The following is a 27,226-nucleotide window of genomic DNA, read 5'->3' on the forward strand; positions in this document are numbered from 1 at the left end:
GAAAGAAATAACTAGAGTGGGCTGCCTCCTACGAGCGCTAAGTTTTACGTCTTCAGCCAGACGACAGTAAAGCTCAGGATAGTCCATCAGAAGTATGATCATAATCCACATCCACTAGGTCTAAAGACTCAATTAGTTGGCCATCAATAAGGCCATCAACATAGGGTTTTAGCCTTTGACCGTTAACCTTAAAAGTGTTCCCATTCTATGGATTTCTTATCTCAATATCACTATGAGGTGCAACAGATACAACCACAAAAGGCCCATCCCACAAAGATCTCAATTTCCCTGGGAATAAACGTAATTTAGAATTAAAGAGCCAAACACGCTGATTAGGCTTAAAGGACTTTTGAACTATGTGTTTATCATGAAACGCCTTAGTTTGGTCCTTATAGATGCGTGAGCTCTCATAGGCATCATTACACAACTCCTCCAATTCAGATAGCTGGAGACGGGGAATGGAACCAGCCTGAGTCATATCAAAATTAAATGTCTTTATGGCCCAATATGCTCTGTGTTCCAACTCAACTGGAAGATGACAGGATTTACCAAAAACTAAGCAGTATGGAGACATACCTATAGGAGTTTTATATGCAGTTCGGTAAGTCCACAAAGCATCAGTCAGCCAAGTAGACCAGTCCTTACGGTCTGGTCTAACCGTCTTCTCCAATATCTATTTTGATAACTCCACCTGACCAGATGTCTGGGGATGATAAGGGGTGGCCACTTTGTGGGTAATAGAGTACTTCTTCAGTAAAGCCTCTAACCTCCAATGTCTAAAATGATAGCCACCATCACTAATGATGGCCCTGGGAAATCCGAAATGGCTAAAGATGTACTTCTGAATAAAAGACATAACCACCATGTGGTCATTGGTTTTCATAGCCTTGGCTTCTACCCATTTTGAAACATAATCAACTGCTACAAGAATGTACTCATTATCGAATGAGGCAGGAAATGGGCCCATAAAATCTATACCCCAAACATAAAAAATCTTAACTACTATGATAGGGCTCAGGGGCATCTCATCACGTCGGGACAGATTACCAACTTGTTGGCATCTCACACACGCCTTGCAGAAGGTGTGTGCATCCCAAAATAACGTGGGCCAATAGAAACTAGACTGTAGTACTTTGGCAGTAGTTTTCTTGCCACTATAGTGTCCCCCACAAGCGAGAGTATGATAAAATGATAATATACTCTGAAACTCACTCTCAGGAACACAACGACGAACGACCTGGTCCGAACAGTATCGAAACAATTCTGGATCCTTCCAGTAGTAGTGTATCGCATAGTAGAGAGGAACTTATCTCAAGCTGCTTTATCCCAATTAGGAGGTAATTGTCCAACAGCGAGCTAGTTCACTATAATTGCGTACCATGGAGTTAGTTTCGATGAAATGGAAAACAACTGCTCATCAGAGAAAGTTTCCCAAACCAACTCCGGTGTGGGAGAGGAATCTAGAAGAATCCTGGATAAATGGTCTGCTACAACGTTTTTTGACCCCTTTTTATCCCGGATCAGCCTTAGCCTATCATGCTTTGAAAGAAGGTGTCTAAGGGCTGCATGATCCGAGAAGACTATCACCTTCGAGCCCAAAAGATAGGAGCAAAATTTATCCAGGACAAAGACCACCGCTAAGAGCTCCTTCTCAGTAGTGGTGTAGTTTAATTGAGCATTAGACAGGGATCTACTAGCATAGTAAATCACAACAGGCTTCCCATCAACCCTTTGGCCTAAAATAGCACCAATAGCATAGTCAGACGCGTCACACATGATCTCAAAGGGGAGAGACCAATCAGGTGACCGCATAATGGGTGCCTTAGCCAATGAATCACGAAGGGTACGGAAAGCATGAAGACATTTATCATCAAAGATAAAAGGGGCATCCTTTGCAAGCAGACTGCATAAGGGCCTAGACATCAAGCTAAAGTCTTTGATGAAACGCCTATAGAAGTCGGCATGGCCCAAGAAAGAACGGACCTGCCGAACGAAAGTGGGAGGGAGTACCTTTGCAATTAAATCAACCTTTGCCGGGTCAACCTCAATGCCTCGTGTAGAAACAATGTGGCCGAAGACAATACCCTTTTGAACCATGAGATGGCTCTTCTCCCAACTAAGAGTGAGGTTTGTCTCCACAAACCGTTTAAGAACTTAAGATAACCGATGGAGATACTCATCGAAAGATGACACAAAGACAGAGAAGTCATCCATGAAAACCTCTAAAGATTGGTCAACCATGTCAGAAAAGAAGGCCATCATGCACCTTTGAAAGGTGGCTAGAGCATTGCAAAACCTAAAGGGCATGCGTCTGAATGCAAATGTACCAAAGGGGCAAGTGAAGGTTGTTTTCTCTTGATCACCGGAACATATAGGAACTTGATTGTATCCCGAATAATCGTCAATAAAATAGAAGTAGCTCTACCCAGCCAATTTCTCTAAAATCTGATCAATGAAGGGCAGAGGAAAGTGGTCTTTACGGGTAACCTTGTTCAGCTTCCGATAATCAATACAAACACGCCAACCCGTAGTGGTACGAGTTGGGACAAGGTCACCTTGGTCATTGGGAACAACCGTGATGCCAAACTTCTTAGGGACAACCTGAGTGGGGCTGACCCATTGACTATCCGAGATGGGGTATATGATACCAGCATCAAGCCACTTTACTACTTCGTTCTTCACTACTTCCCTCATATTAGGGTTTAGACGACACTGTGGGTCCCTAAAGGGTTTTGCTCCCTCCTCACAATAGATCCTATACATACAGACTTAAGGGTCAATACCCTTAAGATTAGCCAAGGACCAACCAATGGCAGCCTTGTACTCACAAAGAACTTCCAAAAGTTGAGCTTCTTGCCTAGATGAAAGATCAGATGAGATAATAACAGACAAGGTTTCTCCTTTCCCTAAAAATGCATACTTAAGGGTGGAAGTGAGAGGTTTAAGCTCCAACTTTAGAGGGGATATTAGAGAAGAAGGTTGGGGAGATGTAGCCAAAGGGGGGAGAGGCTCAAACCTAACTGTCCAAGGTGGTCGTTCTGAAGAGAGTGAGGAATCTAGCAAAGTGTTCACCTCTTCAGTATATGCCTCAGACTCCTCTCCAAACATTACATAGTGCTGCAAAGAGTCATCAATAAGCATGTGAGAAGTGTGATCAGCCACAACTTCATCTAATAAATCCAATGCAAAACACTCATCCTCTCGAATGGAACCTAAGGATGCATTGAAGATGTTAAGCCTAAGCTTCTTATTCCCAAAAGAGATGTCCATGGCACCCGATCTACAATTTATATAAGCATTCGCAGTAGCTAAGAAGGGGCGCCTTAAAATGATAGGGAGAAGCTTGCCTGTGGTGGCTGTATCCATATCCAGACAAGGAAGTCCATAAAAAAGTATTATTCTTCCACCTTCATTAAAACATCTACTAACAAACTATGAGGTGTCTTGACTGAACGACCAGCCAACTAAAGGATGACCTCAGTGGGTATTAAATATCCTAAACCAAATCTGTCATAGACTGAACTAGGCAAGATATTCACGCTAGCCCCTAAATCAAGTAGTGCCCTACTTATGGAGAGATCTCCAATGATACAGGAAATAAGAGGCACACCTGGATCCTTAAGCTTAGGGGGTAAGTGGCTAGAAATTATGGAGCTAACCTATTCAGTTAAATGGACAATCTTAGGAATTTGAGTTCTCAACTTACGCTTTTGGGTACAGAGGTCTTTTAAAAATTTAGTGTAACCAGGAACTTGATTGATAGCATCCAAAAGGGGGAGATTGATGCTAACTTGTTGGAACAAGTTTATCATCTCTTGCATCATTGCACCCTTTTTATCCAAATAGTCTGGGGCTGATGTCTGAAGGGCTTGGGGGAAAAGGGACCTTTGGAATGTAAGAGTCAGGTGATGGTCCCTCCACAATGGGAATGTGCAGCCCCTTCCTTGGGAACTGATGAGTGATTTTCACAGGTGGTGTTTCAGTAATGACTCATGCATTTCGACATCACCACCAGAATTCTCTAGGGTTGACTCAGCCTCTCCTTGGCTTTGAGACTTAGTAGGCAACATCTCAGTAGTGGCTAAGGGTGCATCAGGATTTTCTACCCTTTTTCCATTCCTAAGGACTGTGACCGATTGGACCTATTCTTTCCCTAGACCCATTTGATTGTTTGGGTTACCTATTGGCTAACTTGGCAATTGGCCAGCCTCCCTCCTACTTATAGCATCAGCTAGTTGACTTAGTTGGTTCTCTAACTTATTAGTGGACTGAGTATATGAGTGGAGCAGTTGTGTGTTCTGCTCGAGTCCACTTAATGCTTTTAGCACCTTTTCCTCAAAGGCTTCATTCTGTTGGGGTTGAGGGTATGGTGGTTGTCCACCCTATAGGCATTAGATTGAACATTAAATGGTGGCCTATATGGTGGGTTTGGAGGATTATTAGGTACTGAGTTTCTCCATGAAAAGTTTGGGTGATTTTGCTATCCTGGGTTACAGGTATTGAAAAAAGGATCATTACCTGATTTAGGAAAACCTTGAGCCACTTGTACCTGTTCCTGAATAAATTTAGGGTATTGTGCAGTCGAAGGACAGTCCGTCACATAATGACTAGGGCTAGCACATAAAGCACATGCTTCAGTCTGATTGGGTGGAGGGAAACTTATTGGGAAAGGGGATATAGAATGTTATCCTACAGACATCAGATAGTCCAATTTTTTGGACAGTATGTCAACCTTAGCAGTCATCTCTACAGTTGGATTGATCTCATAGAGACCACCCTTCTTTGGTTGCCCTATGTGTGGAATCTCAATCTAAGAGGCCAAAACATGATGTTGGGAATTCTTACTAAGGATTTCAAAAATATCCCATGCTTCCATCTCATTCTTGTGCATAAATGTTCCACCACAAGAGGAGTCTACCATCTGCCTATATCAGTCATGGAGGCCATCATAAAAGCACTACACTAACTGCCATTTTGGGACAGCGTGGTGGGGGCACTTCCTAAGTAATTCCTTGAGTCTCTCCCATGCTTCATGAAATTGTTCGCCCTCTAATTAGGAGAAACTAGTAATGGCTCTTCTAAGGCTATTAGTTAGACTAATGGGGAAATATTTTTTTAAAAATTCTTGCTGCATCCCTGCCCATGTAAAAATCTAATCGAATCTAGGGAATGAAACCAGTGTTTGGCTTTGTCCTTTAAGGAAAATGGGAATAGGAGTAACTTTAGGGCATCTTCAGAGAGGTTTTGGATTTTGACTGTAGAGCATACCTCTAAGAACTCATCAAGATGCTTGTAAGGCTCCTCATTAGCACGTCCATAATAGGATGGTAACATCTGTATGATGCTGGACTTGATCTCATATTGAGCGGCCTGAATGACAGGCAACTGAATACAAGATGCAGGGGTATAGGCAGTTGGAGTGAAGTGCTCACTTAATGGCCTTCTTGGCTGGTTTTCATCACCCATTTTATTATTATTATCCTTATCCTTAGGTCTAGCGACAAATCGCTCTATTTCTAGGTCAAGGGAAGTCAGGTTGGGGTGCAAAGAACGCCGACCATGCTTAAAACACAACACAGGTTTTTTTTTTTTTGGGTGGATGAAAAATATATTAACGAAGCAAAGAGATTCTTTTCCCCAAAAACAGGAAAAGAACAAGGAGAAATACAAGGAGAAAGCTCCACAACAAACAAGTAAACAAGGGACTAACTTACAACCTAATCAAGCTGAAGAGAGACCGCCCAAAGAGCAACAAAGGACATAATCAGTCCTAAACAACTAGTCACCTGTATATAAAGTTGACCTTCTTCCCATTAGGATTATAGGGAGGAATGGGAGGAATCACCCAACTCCCACTTTGATTCTTAGAAGCACAATGAGATCCAAATACTCCCCTACCATTGGCATAAAAAACACTATCATCCACACTATGTGGAGTGGTCACCACAACCCCATTCAGTTTATCGGATTCAGAATACAGATGAGCCAACTAAGCCTGCGTAGGAGCTCCCAACACGGCAACCATCTCAATGTCTATAGAGCTCAATGAGGTGGGTAAAGGTTGGCAACCACACTCCTCCAAAACTAGACTGGGAGACGTTTCTCCCCCTAAATCAACAATTAATTCCAACCCAGCTGGAGAGCTTGCTTCAATTTCCATCTGACAAGTGGCATCTCCATTCATAATATGACTCTCCGACTCTACATTGGATGAAGCCAGAAGTTGTGGCTCAGAAGGGGAGAAAGACAATTTTTTTTTGTTTTTTGTCTTTTTCTTCTTAGGCTTAGGAGTCTTAGTGGGAATAACTAAATTGTGACCATTCAATGGAGCTTCAAAATTCTTATCCGGCGGGGTCAAGAATCCACCATCTCTAGACTTGTCGTGAGGAAGAGCATTACACCTTGCAACCTCGAGCTCAGGGTCAATAGTTTCTATAAGAGCAAAGGAGTTAGCTTGGGGAACCACACACTCAAGGGCAGAAAGGTCATTGTAGAGGGTCTTGTCTAAAGAACTCCCAAAATGGATGGTAGTCAAAGCTGTAGTCTGACCATCAGTCAAGGGAGCAACAAAGGGGAAAGAGTTGGAACCACCGTCAGGCATAGGTCTGGTAGCAACTTCAGATTGCATAGCATGAGCAGCAAAAATAGAAGTGGCTTCCTTCGATCCCAACACCCCAACCTGCAATGGTAGGATACCTTCATCCCTATGAGCTCTCATGGGGCTTACCGCGCTCAACTGCCGGCGAGTACGACTGTAACCCACCTTTGACGACCTGCGTTGAGGAGGGGGAGGCATCCCTTTCCTCTCACATTGAGCAGTGGAGTGACCAAAAGAAGAACATGAGGCGCAACAGGGAGGCACCCATTCATAGAGGATTTCCTGCTCAAAACTAGCACCACCCTCAGGGAAAATAGAAACAGATCTGTGAAGTTCAGCCATTGTCGGAATCTCGACACAAATTCGAGCAAAGGAGAGGCGCTCTTTGGAGAGAGTAAGACGGTCAGAAAATAGAGGAGTGACAATGGCGCTACCAATCAAGCTGAGCGCATTACTAGTCCACAAGTGAAACGGTAATGCAAGAAGCCTAATCCAGATTGGCAGCGAAGAAAATTCCACCTTCTTCAGTGGGAGATCTGGGTTCCAAAGTCGAACGATGAGAGGACGACGAAGAAGACTCCAAGGCCCTCCCTCCAAAACATGTTGTTTATCAACCTCTTAGTTAAACTGGAAAACAAAATAGCCATTGTCGATAAGCTTGATCTCAACCTGACCTTGGAGTCTCCATAGCTTGGGGAGAGAGACCTTGACAAAGTTGAAAGACGGTCTGCGACCAACAAAAAACCCCACATAAGTATTATTCCATAGATGGAGTTCTTCATCAACCACGCTGGAGGGGCAGTGAATCACAGGTTTCCCTGCAACAACAGAAGGTTGGGAGAAATGAAGGTTGAGCCCCTCCAGAGCAGTAGGAGATAGAAAAAGGGAAGACCAAGAGCACCCCTGTGCTCCACCACCCTGACCTGAAGGCACCTGTTCAGGGAGGCCATCAGGAAAACCCTCTCCAGTCAGGGTCGAATCTCCATTGGGAGGGGGCGGAGAAGCATTCATGAATCTTGAGAAGCTTAGATAAACTAACACCTCACAATCACAAAAGAAGACAAAGGGGACGACAAGACCAGGGATCAGCAGAAACAGAGCAGCTCAGTTTTGAAACAGAGTAGAGACATAGATATAGACCCAGTGGAGGAGCTAGATGCAGAGAGCGCTCATAGTAACAAAACCAGGGAAGAAGAGACGGAAAAACGGATAGAAAAATAAAAAGACGATGAAGTGTCTCAGATCTAAGCTAAAGGAGAACAAGCAGATCTGAGAGGGAGCTAAAACAAGAAATGGAGCTGAAACAAGAACGAAAAAAATACAAGAAATGCAGACCTCATGTAACCCCTCTTGAGCAGAAAGAGCTATGGAAGTTTCGAACCTAAATCCACCGGCCATGGCTAAAACTCACATCTTGAGACTTGTCTCTTCCGCTCAATGAGATTCTTCGGGTTTTCTAGTTCAAATATGCTCTTGTTAGTATATCCGTGGCGAGGTAGTCCACTCTTGTAAGCAAAAAATTTTGCTGCTATAAGGTTGGCCAACACAACACAAGTTGAACGTGCTAATTAAACAAAAATTAAATCTAGTAAAATTAAAACGTGATAACTAATAAAAAACACTTCATAAAAATAAAAATCAGAACTAAAAAGTAAAAAAAAAAAAAAAAAAAAAAACTGACTGAAAACTAACGAAAATACTTACTTGGTGTTAGCGGGTGCGCAACTCCACGTGCTGCCCCGATGAACGGTTACACATGATCTTAAGGGGTTGGAGGAATTAAAATTAAACCTAAACACCCAATCTAATGCTGGAATTAAAAAAATTATATAAAATAATCCTAATTACATAAAGTCTAGGAATTAAAAGTAAACCAAACGGACAGCTTGTCCTTACTTAATGTACTTGGCTTCCTGTACAAACAAAAGAGAACATTAGGTATACTTAAATTAACCTAATAAAGAGGTTAAAAATAAAAATAAAAATTCTACAAATATAAAATTAAAACTAAAACAAAGTAACACAAAACAACTCCATCAATCTTAGCAACCGTGCTTCGGTTCCTCGGCAACAGCGCCAAAATTTGATCGTGTCGTTAACCGGTTAAAAATAAAACCCTAAATTAATCTAGCAAGTAGCAAGTAAGGGGTCGATCTCCGGGGAAATGGAAGAAATATTGCAAAAAAGGAATTAAGCTAATTAAGGTAATTAGAAATTAAACTAAACCTAGAACAATGATTAACAAAGAATAATGTGAATGATAAGATGAGAAGAACTATCCTCAAGTCGAATTCACTCTGTTAGATTGATTTTACTCACTATCTCGCACATTACGATTCACTACGGCTACAAGCCTAATGACACCACAATATATAGAGTTCCTCCTAGATATAGGGTATCTTGACGAGTACTATCGTCCTTTGCTATGAGGCTTGGCACGCTTAGTTCGTTCAATTATAACCTATCTTCGGTACAATCACGTGAGAAAAGAAAACCACTATTTAAATGAATCAATTGAATCACAGAAACAAAAGATCCTAACTAGATGTCATCATTAAACCAGATCAAAGAATTACAGAAGTCTTAACATCAAATAGTCAATGTGTAAAAAAAATAAAATAAATTAACTTCACAGAGTTTCATCTCCCTAAGAATAGGTTGGGAATTTAGCTACACATGGTGATCAAGGGAGTACATCTATAGTTGATCTTCATCGCAGCAACGGCAGCAATGGTGATCTCAACGTCTCCAAGTAGAAACCCTAAGATCCTCTCTCCTCTCTTGGCCGCACGAGTATGGTATTCCCTCTATTGCTCTCGGTGGGGGATACCCTCTCCTCTCTTGCTCTCAGTGGGGAAGTGATGATCAATCTGTATTCTGCCCACCATTTTTAAATCAGTCCCTTTCTCTCCATGGGAAAAGGTGAGATGGGTTTTTGAAATTAAAAAAAGATAAAGATAAAAGAGAATTGAGTTGGAATAGGAGAGTGAAAGAGAGAGAGAGAAGTTTACGTATGAGATGGGGATGAGAGATGGAGAGATGATGGGGTGGTTTTTAAAATAAGAAAAAGAAAGAGATAATGGAGTTGGAATAGGAAACTAAAAGGAGATGGGGAGATGGAGATGAGAGAGAGATGGGGAGATAATGGGATGGGTTTTAAAATTAGAAAAAAGAAAGAGATAATGGAGAATGATCATGAAGTGATGATTAGAAGGAGAGATAAAAAGGATTTTTAAATCTTCTATCTTTCTAAATTATACTCAAGCCCCTCTTCTATAATATATTCTCAAGCTGGCCCCTTTAGCATCAAATATCTGTAAATTCCAATATTCCTGTAATAATCAATAATTTAAGTATTTTAGTGTAATAAATCATAATTATTGGACAAGAGCTGCTAAATTAAACAAGAAATGCATATATAGGTTTACCTTTTAATTTTCATTGATGTTATTGTTAGATAAGTGATTGCGAAGATTTTGCCCAATTTTTCCTATTATTGTTCTTTACTTTATGCATTAATATGTTGATAAAGTTACAAACTTTATTTTCATTCTTTTCAATAGTACGTGTTAGGGTGGAATTGGGAAGTCATGACCCTAAGTTCTGAACTTGGATGTATAGCTTTAAATTATAAGCAAACCCTTGATTGCTATTTTGTTGTTTATCTTACCGACATTGGTGAATATGTTGGGATAAGGATAAGTTGACGAGTTTTCGAGCTATGGACTTACCCTTATTTGAGCTATATGGACTACTAGAAAGAGGGAGATGATCAAAAACTCTCCAAGAGGGCATTACTGGTAAAACCTTCGGGGGCTTTGACTCGATCTGGGGCAAGTTTTATCCCTAGTTTCTCCATTAGTTTCTTGATGTTGAGAGGGAACAATGGTGTTGTAGTTGATCATAGCTGGAGTTCATACGCTGCTATCATGAGGATTTTGACCAGTGTATGGTAATTAGTTCACACTAGTCCATTAGGGAGTGATGTGTTTGTTATTTTACGTTCTTTCGATATATCTTTTGTTGATTATTGTCATATATAATTTTCATTACTATAGTGGTGATAAGCAAATATGGTTATGATTATTTTGTTTTGTTCTTTTTTTTTGTTCGGATCTATATATACATATTATTGTATGTCTTTACATTTTGTATTACTTGTGCATGTTTTCACACCTGTGTAGTTGTTGTGGATTTATTTGCTAAGCTTTTCCTGAAGCCTACCCTCACCATTTTTCAGATGAACAACTTTATGAATGCGAACCTAGATGTGATGATGTACTAGAAGAGGAGGTCCACGGGGACGAAGTTTTTGGGTTAGAAGAGGACAACTACTATTAGAAATTTTGCACTTTCTTTAAATTTTAGAAAAACTCATAGTTTGTTTGAGTTTAATTTAATTTTGGAGATTATAACCGTTATTTAAGAATTTTAAGTGTAATTTAAAAGTTGTAATAGCTTAGTTTGACTACCTTACTTTAGTTGAAGTCTTAATCTATACATTTTAGATTTATGTTTGTGTTTTGGTTCTACTCCAGTTTATATCTCCTTGACATAAACGATCTTCTGGACCGTCAATGTCCCTAAACCGTTAGGGTGATTTTGGGAGCGTTACAGAGTGGTATCAGAGTACTAGGTTTGACTTAGGATAGGATATGGACTAGAAACATGAACTTAGGACACTAAACTTAAACACATAAGAACTTAGAAAAATTGAAACTTGGAAGTTGAACACTGACAGAAAATTTCCAGAATTCACTATGTAGGAACCCGAAATTGCATAAACATGTTAAGACACACTTAGAAATTGAATATGGGCTTGAAAATTTTACTAGAGATACTTGGATATGTGGGGAGTATGCCCATAAAATTTTGTTGAATTTAGAATTGAATTGTAATATCCTGATTTTGGACTAGAGGTAATTTGGTCTTTTTACCTAAAGCAGGATTAGGGCAAGCCGAAGTATAGGAACTTGGACTAGCTGGAGGTGCACACATGCATACATGGTAAGTAGTGTGCCCTAGTGTAACACTCTCATTTTGATTTTATTCCTTGCCTAAGTATAGAATTAGGGCTTTATTTATAATATATATAATTTGATTTAAAAAATAATTCATAGTTAGCAACCTAGTCTAGTGCATAGACATTTAATTCAATTTATTAGAGGTCTAAGGTTCTATTTTTTAGAGGTGTAATTAAATATTTTATTTTTTTATAACTTTATAGGATCTAGAAGGGGCTTCTACGATCTAACTTGGGAGGTCTTAGATTTTAGCTAGGGAAGTATAATGGATTGATAAGGATAGGTGAGGTGGCAATTTCCAATTGGCTGGAAACTCAAACTTGGAGAAAGAAAGTCTTCATAAAATAAAATCCCAACAAAAAAGGAATTTAGCTAAAATTAAATTACCTAATCTAAAATTTAATTTAAAGATCTTAAGTTAAGATTCCTTAATGAGTGTACTTTCGACCATAAAAAAATTAGAATATATTGAATTCTGGAAGAGTACTTTACACATTGTTTATCAGGGTTTGGTCAAAACCTACTAGAAACAGAACACTGATTTTGGAGGGACTAGAAACCTATGTTAGGAAAACATTCTTAAAAATATTTTTAAATATATTTTAAAAATATAAGAGAGGTTTCATAAAAACTTATTTTCCACTGTACTGGACATCCATAAATTTTAATTCCTAATTTCTACTATGAACAGACAGAATTGGAGAAGACATAAATTTTAATGAGTTGAAATTTTGGGTGTGAGTTGTTGATCTTTTGTATTTATCCATAATGCTTCCGTAAAGAGCAAGACAGAGTGATGAAAATCTTCAACCACCACCAACTGAGGATGAACATTGATTTTTGAAACCATATGAGAATTATTGGAGATGACTTTTAGTGAATCTTGAACTTAGAAACTGGTGGCATAGGATTTTGAGCATAGAGACATTAAACATAGGTTGAAACTCTCTAGTATTTTACAGTGGACTTGAACTGTGGAGTGAGAGTGATATATGTTCTTTACCATTTAAAGAGACTTTTGTGGAAGACACTGTATATTTGTCTTGTTAAGTATAGATAGAAGGTGGAGTTATGTCGGCAGATTTGATCTTTTTTTTATTAAGTGACGGATTTTGATGTCTTACTTGAAATGAATTGATTGTCCTCCCACTATGCTAGTGTTTAATATTTTTAAGGGAACAATTTTGTTTGGTACGGAGGACAAGTTAAGACCTAGACTTTTGGGACCCTCCAAGATTGAGGAATACATAATTTTGAGGACGAAATATTTTTAAAGGAGGGAAGGATGTGATATTCTGAAAATTTTTGAAAACTTACTAGTGGAACATGCTAAGGTAAAAACAATTTGACTTATATTGTGAGGTGCATGTATGCAAGATTAGGTGATTTATGATTCTGGTTGGTTCACACAAAAGAACTTGAATGGTTTGAGCTTGAGTGATTCTATATGGATAAATGTCGAATGGTTGAGGACCAAGTCAATTATAGATCAATTTATTGGTTAGTCCAACTCAAGTGTGAGTGGTTCAGTTACAGTAAAGTTTATTTTGGACCTTTGATATAGACTATGATTGAATAAAGAAAGATATAAAGACAATGTCCAGAAAGTTTAAAGACTTATTTGACCAGGTTTGCATATTGCTTTTGTAGTTCAAGAATAAGATTGATTTTGGTTCAGTTTAGTGGTACAACGTTTTAACCAAGAACCAAGTTACTATGTTGGATATTATTTATACTGGTCAATAGTTTTAGTCTGATCAAAGTCGAATTTTTAGAGTTTGATTTAGTAAATTGGTTAAATTTCTAAACATAATGTCTTGACCAATAATTCATGAACAGTCAGAGACAGTGACTCAGATTTCAAGGAAACACCTATTTGCTTCGGATTGCAAAGGACAAGTCCTATATAACCATACTAATTCAATTGTGATAATTCTCTGGAGGAATCATGATATTCTGTCAAACCCTGCCCCTGACTAATTGGAATCTTGACTGAAGGATAGGAACCCCAGACATGGCAACCAAGCACACTATGGAGTGTCACTCCAGTGATTGAAATTGATGAAGAAACCCTATGTAGGTCTTCCTACATACCTGTCAGAAGATGGACAGCTGACCCTCGCAACTGCATAGCTCATAGCATAATGTACGGCCTGGACCCTAGGTATTCTCTCTCCTCTTCACAACTGTGGGGCCCACCCCTGGAAATGTGTGTAAAAGAACCTAAATGACATGTGGGTGGAAGGCCTTGACCCTGGGTCAAACCCCTATGCAAGCCCACAGAGTTTCAGCTTTGCTGAAATCTCTGGGCGATGCAGACATCACCCAGAGACATCGCCCAGAGTGCAAAACAGCATTATTCAATGGATATAAATTATGGGGACCACCCATATTGGACATGGGCACCCTCCATAGGCTGAGGGGAGTCTGAGGGACCCCCTCATACCCCTGGACCACTATAGACCCCACCAGTGTGCCCAGAATGGCTGAGAATGCAGTCAAAAATGCATTTTCAAAAGAGGCCTTATTAGCCAAACAGGCCTTAGTCAGGCTGGGCCTATAAAAAGGGGTACCGTAGGCTCATTTAGAGCTCTTGGTATTGTTCAAATCGTGGGAGAAAAAAGAAGAGAGAAAAGAGAGAAAGGAGAAGAAGAAGAAGAAGAAAGAGAAGAAGGAAGAAGAGGAGAGGCAGCCTACACCTCTGGGCTCTGATTTCGTGGCACCTCAGAACTGTGCAGGTATAAACAACCTTGTTCTACCTGCTGCCATGATGATTTACTACTTTCCTCTTTGAATCTCTGTGGCTTTGTTAAGTTTCTGATCATTGGCAGCCCAGAACAGCTGGGAACTACCATGGACTATCCCAGATCTACCATGTAAGTATGATGCATGGAAGATCTGGAGATTTTATGAGATTTTTCAGGTCTGTTCTACTGATCTGGAACCGAAACCTGGCTGTGCATGGCTGCACAACAAGTTACACTGATAGCTGGCTGTTTGGAGTCCTAAATCCTTGTCTTGATTGCATGGGACCAAACCCTAAGTGGTAGCAGACTTGAATCAGTGTATTTAAACTGTAATCAACCTTGCATGTGGCTGAAACTAAGTTTGGAAGTTGGAGAAACCGTGGGTTACTATTCACTGGGCTGTCTGGGAAGCCTCTGGCAGCCAAGTGGTGGGCCCAGTTGAAAATCCACATGGACCAGAGTGAAGATCACCCCTGGGGGTACATGATACCCTAACATGCATGGGGAAAAGGTTTGGTCACTGCCCATTGCCAACAACCTTGGAAACTCAGCCAGATCTCGTTTTGGAATTCTCTAGGCGATGCACTAGGCGATGCAGACATCACCCAGAGACATCGTCCAGTGAATGGAATGTTGTTGTTTTGATGCTCTGACTTGGGGGACCTCACCCATTGACCATGTAACTATGTGGGAAGGTGGAAAATGACCTAAATGCCCTTTCCCATATCTGTTCATATGAATAAATGCTTGGGAACCCAAGTGAGCCCTGCAGGACTTGGAAACCCTGCTTGTGGTTGGTACTGCAGTACTGTCAAGTTGGGGACAGCCCTGTAAGCCTATTGTAACCTAGGGTCATGTACCAATACAGTAAATGACCATTTTACCCTAGGCCACCATCTTTGGATGATGCACCGGGACATAGGCCTAAGGCCCAGTGCAAGGCCCAGAGAATTCCAAGTGAAGACCAATTGTAGACTGGGTCAACCCAGTGAGCTTAGATCAACCCTAGGACCTCCAAAAATAGGTTGAAATATTAAAATGACATTTTCAGATTTATATCTAGGATTTGATCCCGCGCTCGAGGCCTACAGCCAGACTGCAGCTGGAACTGAATTTACAACTGAGTTCTTAGAACCAGACCCAGGTGAGTGAAGTATTATCATATATGTATGTGAAACTGCATTGCTATGCCGACAGTTAAAATTCTTAAATTATTAGTGCTGTATTACTTAAATTCTGTTCAATTACTCAAATTACTACACATTGATTGTTTGTTGATCAACACTGTGATTCTTACTTGATGATTGTGAATGTTAGACTAGATGCCGTAGTCGGCTTGGAAATGAGGCCGGTGGTAGCTCGTAGTATAGGATATGGTTGACACCGCCCAACTCATACGATGCCATATAGACATGGGGCTAGAGTTTCAACACCCAAGCTACGCACCCTTTCCAATAGGGGTTCAAGTGTTGGATAACTGCGAGGACTACTGTAAAACCCTAGAGGCATTTACGCCGGGAAGCCTCAGCACAGCTGGGATGCCCCAAGGTAAATATGTCGGGAAGCCTCAGGCCACAAGCTTGGGAAGCACCGAAAGGTGAACTTTTGGTGGAATGCTACATATTATGATTATGCACCGGTTTGGTGAATTGATATTGAGTCGGTTACCTCATAGGAGTTAATCCAAAGGGCCGGTCGGGCTGACCTGGGTAAGGAGATGCTGGAGCCGGCTGGTCCTCTCCGATAACTCAATGGGTGTATCGCGGGAAGGGGTAACCAAGCCCGCACTAGGGATACATGTATTGGGGATTGTAGTAGCACTAACCTGACTTAGCTGTATTGTTAGGTGGCTAATAAGTAATCTGGACTTGCATATCATGTAGGATCATGTGGATTTTGGTTGCATGTGCATGCATGATGATATGTTTCGCTCACGAGCGCAATGGGGCTCACACTCTGTTATATATGTTTTTTTCTTCTAGATGATTCTGTAGGTGGATGCCGCTGTGGAATGGAAGCTCATTACAAGGAGGAGAGCCCTGGTTATTATGATAATATTGGTGTGGACCCCGACGGAGGTCATGCTAATGATGTGTGCATTCTCGGTGGTCATTGATGAAGACCATTGAGGAGTATACTTGATGCTTTTTGTCTTGGGGACTCTTTTTTGTTTTTATTAGGAGTTTATCCCCATTTTGCTTGTGGTGCAGTTCTAGTTTCCTTTTCTTTTGGGGTTGAGTTATCTCACCCTGTATATATATATATATATATATATATGTATGTATTTCCTTTTGGTTTTTGTCAGCTTTGTTTCTCTTTGTGGGTTGTATCTGGGTGGGAATGTTACAGAACGCTTTATATATGTATATATCACCATCATTCCCGTATTGCTACACTTTCTCTCTTGTTGTAATTGTAGATACTCTGCAGTACTCTGATCTTACCTGTAGTAATGTGATGAATGTGGGACCGTGAATGTAATAACTGCTTCTAAATCCATGGGATTTGGCGGATTGCCGTTATGCAATTCGGGTCACCTACCTAATCCTCCCAGGGGTGGTTTGGGGTGTGACAGAGCTTGGTATTAGAGCATGAGGCTCTTCTTACATTCATGGGATGCAGACTAGGTCTAATAAGTTACCAACATTAAAATATGTAATTAAGTAAAAGCTATAGGGGAAGTAGAAGTAGTAATTAAAAGACAAATATGCAATATTTCCATTAATTTAAAGACAACTGTGGCCAAGCCACTACATAAGCTTTGGCTGACAATACTACATTCAATATTTACACAAGCTAAAAAAAAAAAACTACATACATTTCGAACAAAAGAAATACATATGCTATAAAAAAAAAGAAGTAAGATGAGGTAAGTCTGGACCACTTAATAGAAAGTCAAGTGCTGGCTGAAAGAACTACTCCGGCGGAGGCAAGTCGCTCCGTGGAGGATGAGGCTGGCGAGAGTCAACACGGTAGAACCTGTTCCAAAAGTCCAGGCGTTGCTCTACAGATACTACTCTACTCTCCAAAGATGAGAAGCCCTAATCCATCCTAGTCGACATGTCAGAAAGCTAAGTGCTGAGACCCTGGAACTGTGACATCACCTGTGCCCACTCAGATGGCTCTGGCACATGCAAGCTAGTAGCACCCGTTGCCCCATAAGCAGGTAAATTTGTGAACTGTGTGCCAACACCCTTGAAGTCGCCCTGCTCCTCGCCCTGAATGTCTCCCTCAATGTCATCATGCTCCTCATCCTGTTCATCACCACCCTGCATCTCCCCTAACTCCTCATCACCCTACTGCTCATCTCCTGGCATCACCATCTGCTCCTCCTCCTGTGGATCACCTCCTGGCACCTTCATCTTCAATATCGAGGTCTTGTCAATGGGCCTGGATCTATCCCTTTCCACATACTCGCCCGCCAGAGGAACCTCAAAGTGTCGAAAGACTAAGGTAAGGAACTTCCCATATGGAAGGTTCCCATCAGATGGGTTTTGTGCGTGATATAGCATGACCTGAAGCAATAGGTATGGGAGGTTTATCACCGAACCTCCTCTGCCTGCTCCCAATAGGTAGTAAGTGATATAAGCCCTTAGCATAGAAATGCTACCCCTGTTTCCGCCCTTAGGGTAGATGTTGTAGGTTACACATCTACTAATGATGTGAGCACTAGGCTTGTAGGAAGCCTCTGACTTGGGTGTGCTCTCAGACCCAGTCAATGCCTTGAAGACCCTTCTCCTGGTCTCCAATGAAAACATCTCTGAAATGTTAGCCTGGGGTTTGTAATAGTACCTCTCCCCAGTATTGGGCAACCTCAGGATCCCTGCTAGTGAAGCAGTGGTCAACCTAACATCCACTCCCTTCACTATGCTCTCTAGTCCAAACTCTTGTGCCCTAGATGGCACCAAATTGCAGTAAAAATACCGAACCAAGTTGGGATAACAAGGTTCAGTAGGAGATAACATAGAGGCCCAACCCAAAGTGTTTAACCTAGTAAACAAACTATACTGATGGAAGTCATCCACCTGTACCACCCGGCCATTCACAATTTTTAGGGACCTAAACTTATCCCAATCCTTGAAATGTTCATACCTAGAGAAGAGGAATCGGTCGAACTCGGGCTCCTCCGATGAGGAATCGTCCCTAGGGGAAGAAGGTGGCACCGTAGATGATGATGAGTTCTCACTCTCAACCCGAAGCCTCTTGCGGGCCACGGACTTCCTAGCCATGCGGTGACTTGTAGACATTAGGCTACAAAAAGAGAAGAAAAAGAATGACAAAACCCTAGCTAAAACAAGGAGGAACTAAGAAAGGATCTAAAGTAGTAAAAAAAAAAAACCAAGAATCTTACCTAAGTTTGCGTGGATTCGCGAAATATCCGAAGAAATGTGAGGATTTGGTGTGGAAAAGGTCACACTACCCTCCAAAGAGCTGCCCTAGGTGTTTAGAGAGGTTTACGAAAAGAATGGAATAAAATGGGCCCCTCTTGGACTATTATACCTACGCCCCGATTCTCTGGGCGATGCATCCAATGCCCAGAGACATCGTCTGGCGATTATATTTCTGCTGTTTTTGTGTTTCAACACATGAAACTTTAGTATTACCTAAAATAACTTCAATAAACATAGAAATATCACAAAATAATCATAATGGGAAAAATAATAATAATAATAACAATTAATTAAATAAACACAATTGTATCAAATAATCTAGTTAGGAGAATACGACTCCTACTTGGGGATTTTTAGTAAAACACATGGAAATGGGAATTCCTTACTTTTGTGTCTAGTTCAAGTATCTAATAATAGATAAATATATTTATACATCTATAAGAAATAGTGTGTGTGTAAATAATTAAGACTATGTGCTTGATACTGTGATGTATAAACTGAGTGGTATGATGCTATGCAAAACCGAACATAGATATGTAGGTATGTTGTAATACGTATTTACGACGTGTAATGAGCATAGATCTTACCATACCCACAGCCTAGGTCAGCCAAGATTAGGGTTAATAGGTTGACTAGTCAATCTGAGTTTTTAGATGCTAAGGTACCTCGAGCTAACCCAATTATATTTTTATTAATTATAGTCATTTAAAATTCAGTAGACATGTACTTAATTCTTTTAATTAAGTATAACCTGATGCTTAGAACCATTTTTATGACAAGACCCATTACCTTAGCCAAGGCGAGAGCCCAGCATCATGGTCTATATTAGACAGCTACGAGAGAGACTGAGACGGATATGACTAGTACTACCCCGAGCTGAGAATCGGTTGGACTTTTATCTAGCCCTTGCTGCTATTAGTGGACCAGGGGAACGAGAGTTCTATCTGTCCTTAGCTGAGGAAGTTAGAGCTGACATAGAGTACCTGCTTGCGATGGAATTTGTGACCGGAAGGAAACTGGAATTACTTGCCTGTTAGACCAGGTAAATAATTAAAAGACTTTTATTTAAAAATTTGAAGTCTCTCATATAGTGTCATGCATAGCTTATCATTATATAAAATGTTTAAGAAATAGAATACAATAAATGAAATAAACACCTCATAACAAACAAAGAAGACGTATCTAACAATATACCTTACTGGTGCGACTTATGAGATTCACTGGAACTATGGACTAGGTTTGTACATGTACTAACTAGGAATTAATTGTTGACCCCGATGAACAATATTGGAATATTGAACATGCTCCTCTTTTCAGAGAAGCAACAATGGTCAACACAAGAAGAAGTTCACGTGGTGGTCGTAAGGAAAAATAACCTCGTGTTATACCGGAGATTGAATTGGCAGATGGGACTGAGGCTCAAAATTTTGAAGCATCGGCTGCTTCGGTCGAGGCACCAGCGGCTACACAAGCCACTGCTATAGCCCCTCAGCAGAATGTGGCAGCTGGTGATGTAATTGCATTCATGACTATTATGATGCGGACCATGCAACAACAACAAGAATTGCTTGGTCAGCTGTCTAAGCAGTTTGCAACCATGATGCATGAGCGTGTGGCACCACCACCACCACCCAATCGGCCCGTACTATTTCCACCAGCTGTGCCTCAACACTTAGCGAAAAACTCTACCACCAAGGTTATGGAGAGATTCAAGAAACTCCAACCACCCGCGTTTTCCAAGATAATCTCCGAGGCAATGCAGTCGGAGTGGTGGATTAGCGCCTTAGAGAAGGCATTTGAGGTACTCGAATGCACGGACTCACAGAAGCTGATATGTGCAGGTTATCAGTTACGGAATGAGGCTGAAGCTTGGTGGAAGGCTACTATGCCCAATTTAGAAGCCACTCACTCGAATCCCATGTGGGAGCAATTTAAAGAAGTTTTCTTCAAGAACTACTTCCCAGAGAGTTTCAGGGATAGGAAAGAAGCTGAGTTCACTGCACTGGTGCAAGGGACCAAGTCAGTGTTGCATTACCAACAGCGGTTTGAAGGCCTATTCCATTTTGCTCCAGAGCACCTAAGAGGGGAAGTTAGTAAGGCAAAGAAATTTGAGAAAGGACTCAAAACTGAGATTGGATCAGTATTGTCGATTATGGACATCCGGGACTACGCTCAGATGGTCGACAAGGCAAAGACAATGGAAGATAGGTTTAAAGAGAAAGAGAAAGAGAAGGCTACAACGTCGTCTGGTTGAACAAAAGGCCAAATAATTTTCAAACTTTTGGGTGTCCAAATAAAGCTTATCGAGGAACAAGTTCAAGCCCTAATTCGACTCAGTATCGTAGGCCGAACGTGGGTCAGAACCCTTTTCGCCGTGCTATTAATCGACCTGCTCAATTGAGTGCGAGTCAAGCGACAACAGCCACTTCGCCAGCTCAACCAGTAATAAGTCAAGCGAGCCAAGTTTCAACACCTGTTGTTCCACCCTATAAGTGCTATGTGTGCAATAAGGAAGGGCACATGGCTAAAGAATGTAGATCGCGTGGGTATAGCAACAACTCGCCGAATCAGCCCTACGCTAGACCTTTTCAGCCATCGAACAATCGGACGTGAGAAAAGGTGTTTGCAATGACAACTGAGGAAGTTGAGGCAAACCCCGATGTACTAACAGGTAAGTTGTTGAACACTACTAAATTATAGGGAATAGCTGGTTTAGTTCATGTAACCTAAATTATATACGAGCCCTAGGTACCCTGAGTGTCTCAACCATACCTGCACGAGTATTATTTGACTTGGGCGTATCCCACTCTTTTGTTTCTACCACTTTTGCAAGTAGGATGAAAGATCAACCGAGAGACATCGGGCATGAGTTAGTGGTCAGCACACCGACGGGTAGTGTCGTGAGTTTGAGAGAGGTATACGACCCCTGCCAGATTAAGATCTGTGGGAAGATTCTAACCGCACGATTGATAAAGTTGGATATGAAGGACTTTGACGTGATCCTAGGCATGGATTGGTTGTCCGCCTACGGTGCAAACATCATGTGTACGGAGAAGAAGATAGTGTTTAAGATGGAGGATGGGTCAATTTTCATCTATCAAAGTGAACCAAGAAGTAAACCTAGAAGGGTAACCTTATCTGCCCTCTAGGCGTGCAAGTTGTTAGACGAAGGATGCCAAGGCTTTTTGGCCACTGTAATGGACACAGAGGCAAAGATAAAACCCTTGGTGGAACTTGATGTCGTCAGAGAATTTCCTGATGTTTTTCCAGAAGATCTAACATAGTTACCACTTGACCGTGACAAAGAGTTATGATTAATCTAGTTCTTGGTGCCGCACTGGTATCCAAGGCACCATATCAGATGGCACCTATTGAATTGAAGGAGTTGCAGGTCCAACTTCAAGACCTGCTGAAGAAGGGAATTATACGACCCAGTGTATCATCCTGGGGAGCACCCGTGCTGTTCGTTAAGAAGAAGAATGGTAGTATGCGACTGTGTATCAACTACCGTGAGTTAAATAAGCTGACCATCAAGAATCGATATCCGTTGCCACGCATTGACGACCTATTTGATTAGCTACAAGGAGTAAGAGTTTTCTCCAAAATCGATCTTAGGTCGGGATACCATCAACAGAAGATCAAGAGCGGTGATATTCACAAAACAGCGTTCCGAACTCGATACGGACATTATGAATTTTTGGTTTTGTTGTTTAGGTTAACCAATGCCCCAACAGCGTTCATGGACATGATGAATAGGGTATTCCATGACGTGTTGGATAAGTTCATCATTGTGTTTATTGATGACATTTTGGTGTACTCTAAGAGTGAAGAAGAACATGCTCGACACCTTACTTTTGTGTTGCAGCGGTTGCGAGAACACCAACTTTATGCCAAGTTCAGTAAATGTGAATTCTGGCTTCACCAAATTGGATTCTTGGGACACATCGTCACCAAGGATGGCATTAAAGTAGACCCAGGCAAGGTGAAAGCGGTTCTCGAGTGGGAAACCCTGAAGAGTGCCACTGAGATCCGGAGTTTCTTAGGATTGGCCGGATATTACCGTCGATTTATTAAAAATTTCTCACGCATCTCGGCACCCATGACAAAACTTACAAAGAAGGGTGCCAAATTTGAATGGAATGAAGCATGCAAGAAAAGTTTTCAGGAATTGAGAAACCGATTGGTGACAGCTCCAGTCTTGACCATTCCGGACTGCACCGGAGGAATGGTGGTATATACTGACGCATCCAGGACAAGATTGGGTGGCGTCCTAATGCAGAAAGGTAAAGTGGTTGCCTACGCCTCTAGCTAATTGAAGGAACATGAAAAGAACTACCCCACTCATGATTTAGAATTTACAGTGGTAGTCTTTGCGTTAAAGATATGGTGGCATTACCTATATGGTGAAAAGAGTGAAATCTTCAGCGATCACAAAAGTCTGAAGTATTTTTTCACCCAGAAGGAGCTGAATATAAGACAAAGGCGGTGGTTAGAACTGGTAAAGGATTATGATTGTGAAATCCAGTACCACCCCAGTAAGGCCAACGTTGTTGCGGATGCATTAAGTAGAAAATCTTAGCCTGCATCTCTCGCTTCCTTGGTCGTAAGTGAGCAGTTGGTAGAAGAAGCTCGAAAGTTTGATCTGGAACTCATGACCGAAGGAACGGTTATACAATTAGCAGCTATGGATCTACAGCCATCAATACGAGAAGAGGTAATTACGAAGCAACCGTTGGACCCCGAGCTGGCCAAGATTATTTGGGAAGTACAACAAGGAGTCCATAAGGACCCAGATTTTTCATTGGCTCATGATGGTGCACTAAAGTTTCAAGACAAATTGTGCGTGCTTGATGATTATGATGTCCAAGACTGAATCCTTAAGGAGGCACACACCTCACCCTATACAATTCACCCCAGAAGTACGAAGATGTACAAGGACTTGAAAAAGTATTACTGGTGGATGAGAATGAAAGAGACCATAGCAATATGCCTCACCTGTCAGCAGATAAAAGTAGAGAGACACCGACCGTATGGATTATTGCAGCCACTTCCTATACTTGAATGGAAGTGGGAAAGGATCACTATGGATTTCGTGATAAATCTACCCAATACCAGGAAGGGCATGACGCGATTTGGGTGATTGTAGATGGAATGACAAAGGCAGCTCACTTTATACCAATCAAGATAAGTTATTCAACGGAGAAGCTTGCCCAGTTATATATAGAAAATATAGTCCACTTACATGGCGTGCCTGTCAGTATTGTGTCTGATAGAGATCCTTGATTTACTTTAATGTTTTGGAGGAGTTTACAAAAGGCATTGCGATCTCAACTGAATCTTAGTATAGCTTTCCATCTGCAGATAGACGGATAGTCAAAAAGAACTATCTAGACTCTGGAGGATATGCTCCGAGCCTGTGTTTTGGAAATGAACAATAGTTGGGATGCTCACATACCCTTGGAGGAATTTACATACAATCATAGTCATCACTCCACCATTGGCATGGCACCATTCGAAGCTCTCTATGGTCGGAAATGCCAAACTCCGCTGTATTGGGACAAAGTTGGCGAACGAAAATATCTCAAGCCAGAGATGATACAAGCAACCTGTGACAAGGTAGACATCATAAGAGAGAAAATCAAGGCAGCCCAGTCAAGACAGAAAAGTTATGTGGATAATCGAAGAAAAGACATTGAATTTGAAGTTGGGGAAAAAGTGTTCCTCCGAGTATCTCCTACAAAGGGATTGCTACGTTTCAATAAGAAGGGCAAGTTAAGCCCAAGATTCATCGGTCCTTATGAAATTCTTAACAAGGTGGGACCCGTAGCATACCGACTGGAACTACCACCATCTTTGTTGGGCGTCCACGATGTTTTCCATGTGTCGATGCTGAGAAAGTACATCAACAACCCGACACATGTGCTATCGACTGAACCCGAACAATTGGATGTGGATATGACCTACGAAGAGCAACCTACGGAGATATTGGAAAGAAAGGAGCATAATCTTCGTAACCGCACAGTCGCCTTTGTAAAAGTTTGATGGGGAAACAACCTGATAGAAGAAGCTTCATGGGAACGTGAAGAAGAAATGAAGGAAAAGTATCCTCAACCCTTCAAATTGCAAGGTAAGCAAATTTCGAGGACGAAATTTTTGTAAGGTGGGGAGAAATGTCAAACCCTACCCCTGACTGACTGGAATCTTGACTGAAGGACGGGAACCCACACATGGCAACCAAGCACACTATGGAGTGTCTCTCCAGTGATTGAAATTGATGAAGAAACCCTGTGCAGGTCTTCCTACATAACTGTCAGAAGATGGACAGCTGACCCTTGCAACTACACAGCTCATAGCATAATGTACTGCCTGGACCCCAAGTATTCTCTCTCCTCTTCACAATTGTGGGGCCCACCCATGGAAATGTGTGTAAAAGAACCTAAATGACATGTGGGTATAAGGCCTTGACCCTGGGTCAAACTCCTGTGCAAGCTCACAGAGGTTCAGCTTTGCTGAAATCTCTGGGCGATGCAGACATCACCGAGAGACATCGCCCAGAGTGCAAAACAGCATTATTTAATGGATATAAATTATGGGGACCACCCATATTGGACATGGGCACCCTCCATAGGCTGAGGGGAGTCTGAGGGACCACCTCATACCCCTGGACCACAATGGACCCCATCGGTGTGCCCAGAATGGCTAAGAATGCAGTAAAAAATGCATTTTCAAAAGAGGCCTTATTAGCCAAACAGGCCTCAGTCAGGTTGGGACTATAAAAAGGGGTACCATAGGCTCATTTAGAGCTCTTGGTACTGTTCAAATCTTGGGAGAGAAAAGAAAAGAGAAAAGAGAGAAAGGAGAAGAAGAAGAAGAAGAAAGAGAAGAAGGAAGAAGAGGAGAGGCCGCCTACACCTCTGGGCTCTGATTTTGTGGCACCTTAGAACTGTGTAGGTATAAACAACCTTGTTCTACCTGCTGTCATGATGATTTACTACTTTCCTCTTTGAATCTCTGTGGCTTTGTTAAATTTCTGATCATTGGCAGCCCAGAACAGTTGGGAACTGCCATGGACTGTCCCAGATCTGCCATGCAAGTGTGATGCATGGAAGATATAGAGATTTTATGAGATTTTTCAGGTCTATTTTACTGATCTGGAACCAGAACCTGGATGTGCATGGCTGCACTGCCCAATTACACTGATAGCTAGCTGTTTGGAGCCCTTAATCCTTATCCTGACTGCATGGGACCAAGCCCTAAGTGGTAGAAGGCTTGAATCACTGTATTAAACCTATAATCAACCTTGCATGTGGCTGAAACCAAGTTTGGAAGTTGGAGAAATCGTGGGTTACTATTCACTGGGCTGTCTGGGCAGCCTCTGGCAGCCAAAGTGGTGGGCCCAGTTGAAAATCCACATGGACCAAAGTGAAGATCACCCCTGGGGGTACATGATACCCTAAAATGGACGGGGAAAAGGTTTGGTCACTGCCCATGGCCAACAACCTTGGAAGCTCAGCCAGATCTCGTTTTTGAAATCTCTGGGCGATGCAGACATCACCCAGAGACATCACCCAGTGAATGGAATATTGGTTTTTTTATGCTCTAACTTGGGGGACCTCACCAATTGACCATGTAACTATGTGGGAAGGTGGAAAATGACCTAAATGCCCTTTCCCATATCTGTTCATATGAATAAATGCTTGGGAACCCAAGTGGGCCCCGCAGGACTTGGAAACCCTGCTTGTGGTTGGTACTGTAGTACTATCAAGTTGGGGACAGCCTTGTAAGCCTATTGTAACCTAGGGTCATGTACCAATACTGTAAATGATCATTTTACCCTAGGCCACCATCTCTGGATGATGCACCGGGACATAGGCCTAAGGCCCAGAAAATTCCAAGTGAAGACCAATTATGCACCGGGTCAACCCAGTGAGCTTAGATCAACCCTAGGACCTCCAAAAATAGGTTGAAATATTAAAATGACAATTTCTGATTTATATCTAGGATTTGATCACGCGCTCGAGGCCTACAGCCAGATTGCAGCCGGAACTGAATTTGCAACTGAGTTCTTAGAACCAGACCCAGGTGAGTGAAGTATTATCATATATGTATGTGTAACTGTATTGCTATGCCGGCAGTTAAAATTCTTAAATTATTAGTGCTGTATTACTTAAATTCTGTTCAATTACTCAAATTACTACACATTGATTGTCTGTTGATCAACACTGTGATTCTTACTTGATAATTGTGAATGTTAGACTAGATGTCGTAGTCGGCTTGGAAATGAGGCCGGTGGTAGCTCGTAGTATGGGATACGGTTGACACCACCCGACTCATACGATGCCATATAGACATGGGGCTAGAGTTTCAATACCCATGCTATGCACCATTGCCAATAGGGGTTCAGGTATTGGATAACTATGAGGACTACCGTAAAACCCAAGAGGCGTTTATGCTAGGAAGCCTCAG

At 41.6% G+C, this 27,226-nt stretch overlaps 1 protein-coding gene and 1 non-coding gene across 2 annotated transcripts; one reads left to right on the plus strand and one right to left on the minus strand.

Annotated features, from left to right (window-relative positions):
• Window positions 1-205: 205 nt before the first annotated feature.
• Window positions 206-574, minus strand: LOC122650658. Its single transcript, XM_043844053.1, has one exon. It carries the CDS (start codon window positions 572-574, stop codon window positions 206-208), a length of 369 nt encoding a protein of 122 aa, XP_043699988.1.
• A 4,405-nt stretch (window positions 575-4,979) lies between these two features.
• Window positions 4,980-5,086, plus strand: LOC122653360. The gene has a single exon (XR_006331791.1). It is a non-coding gene; the product is annotated as a small nucleolar RNA R71 (small nucleolar RNA).
• Window positions 5,087-27,226: the final 22,140 nt, after the last annotated feature.

The sequence above is a fragment of the Telopea speciosissima genome, chromosome 2 (assembly GCF_018873765.1).
Source record: "Telopea speciosissima isolate NSW1024214 ecotype Mountain lineage chromosome 2, Tspe_v1, whole genome shotgun sequence".
Taxonomy (NCBI): domain Eukaryota; kingdom Viridiplantae; phylum Streptophyta; class Magnoliopsida; order Proteales; family Proteaceae; genus Telopea; species Telopea speciosissima.

Coding starts and splice junctions, on each gene's coding strand:
- LOC122650658 (XM_043844053.1), bottom strand. CDS start 574: ATGTCTCCATACTGCTTAGTTTTTGGTAAATCCTGTCATCTTCCAGTT.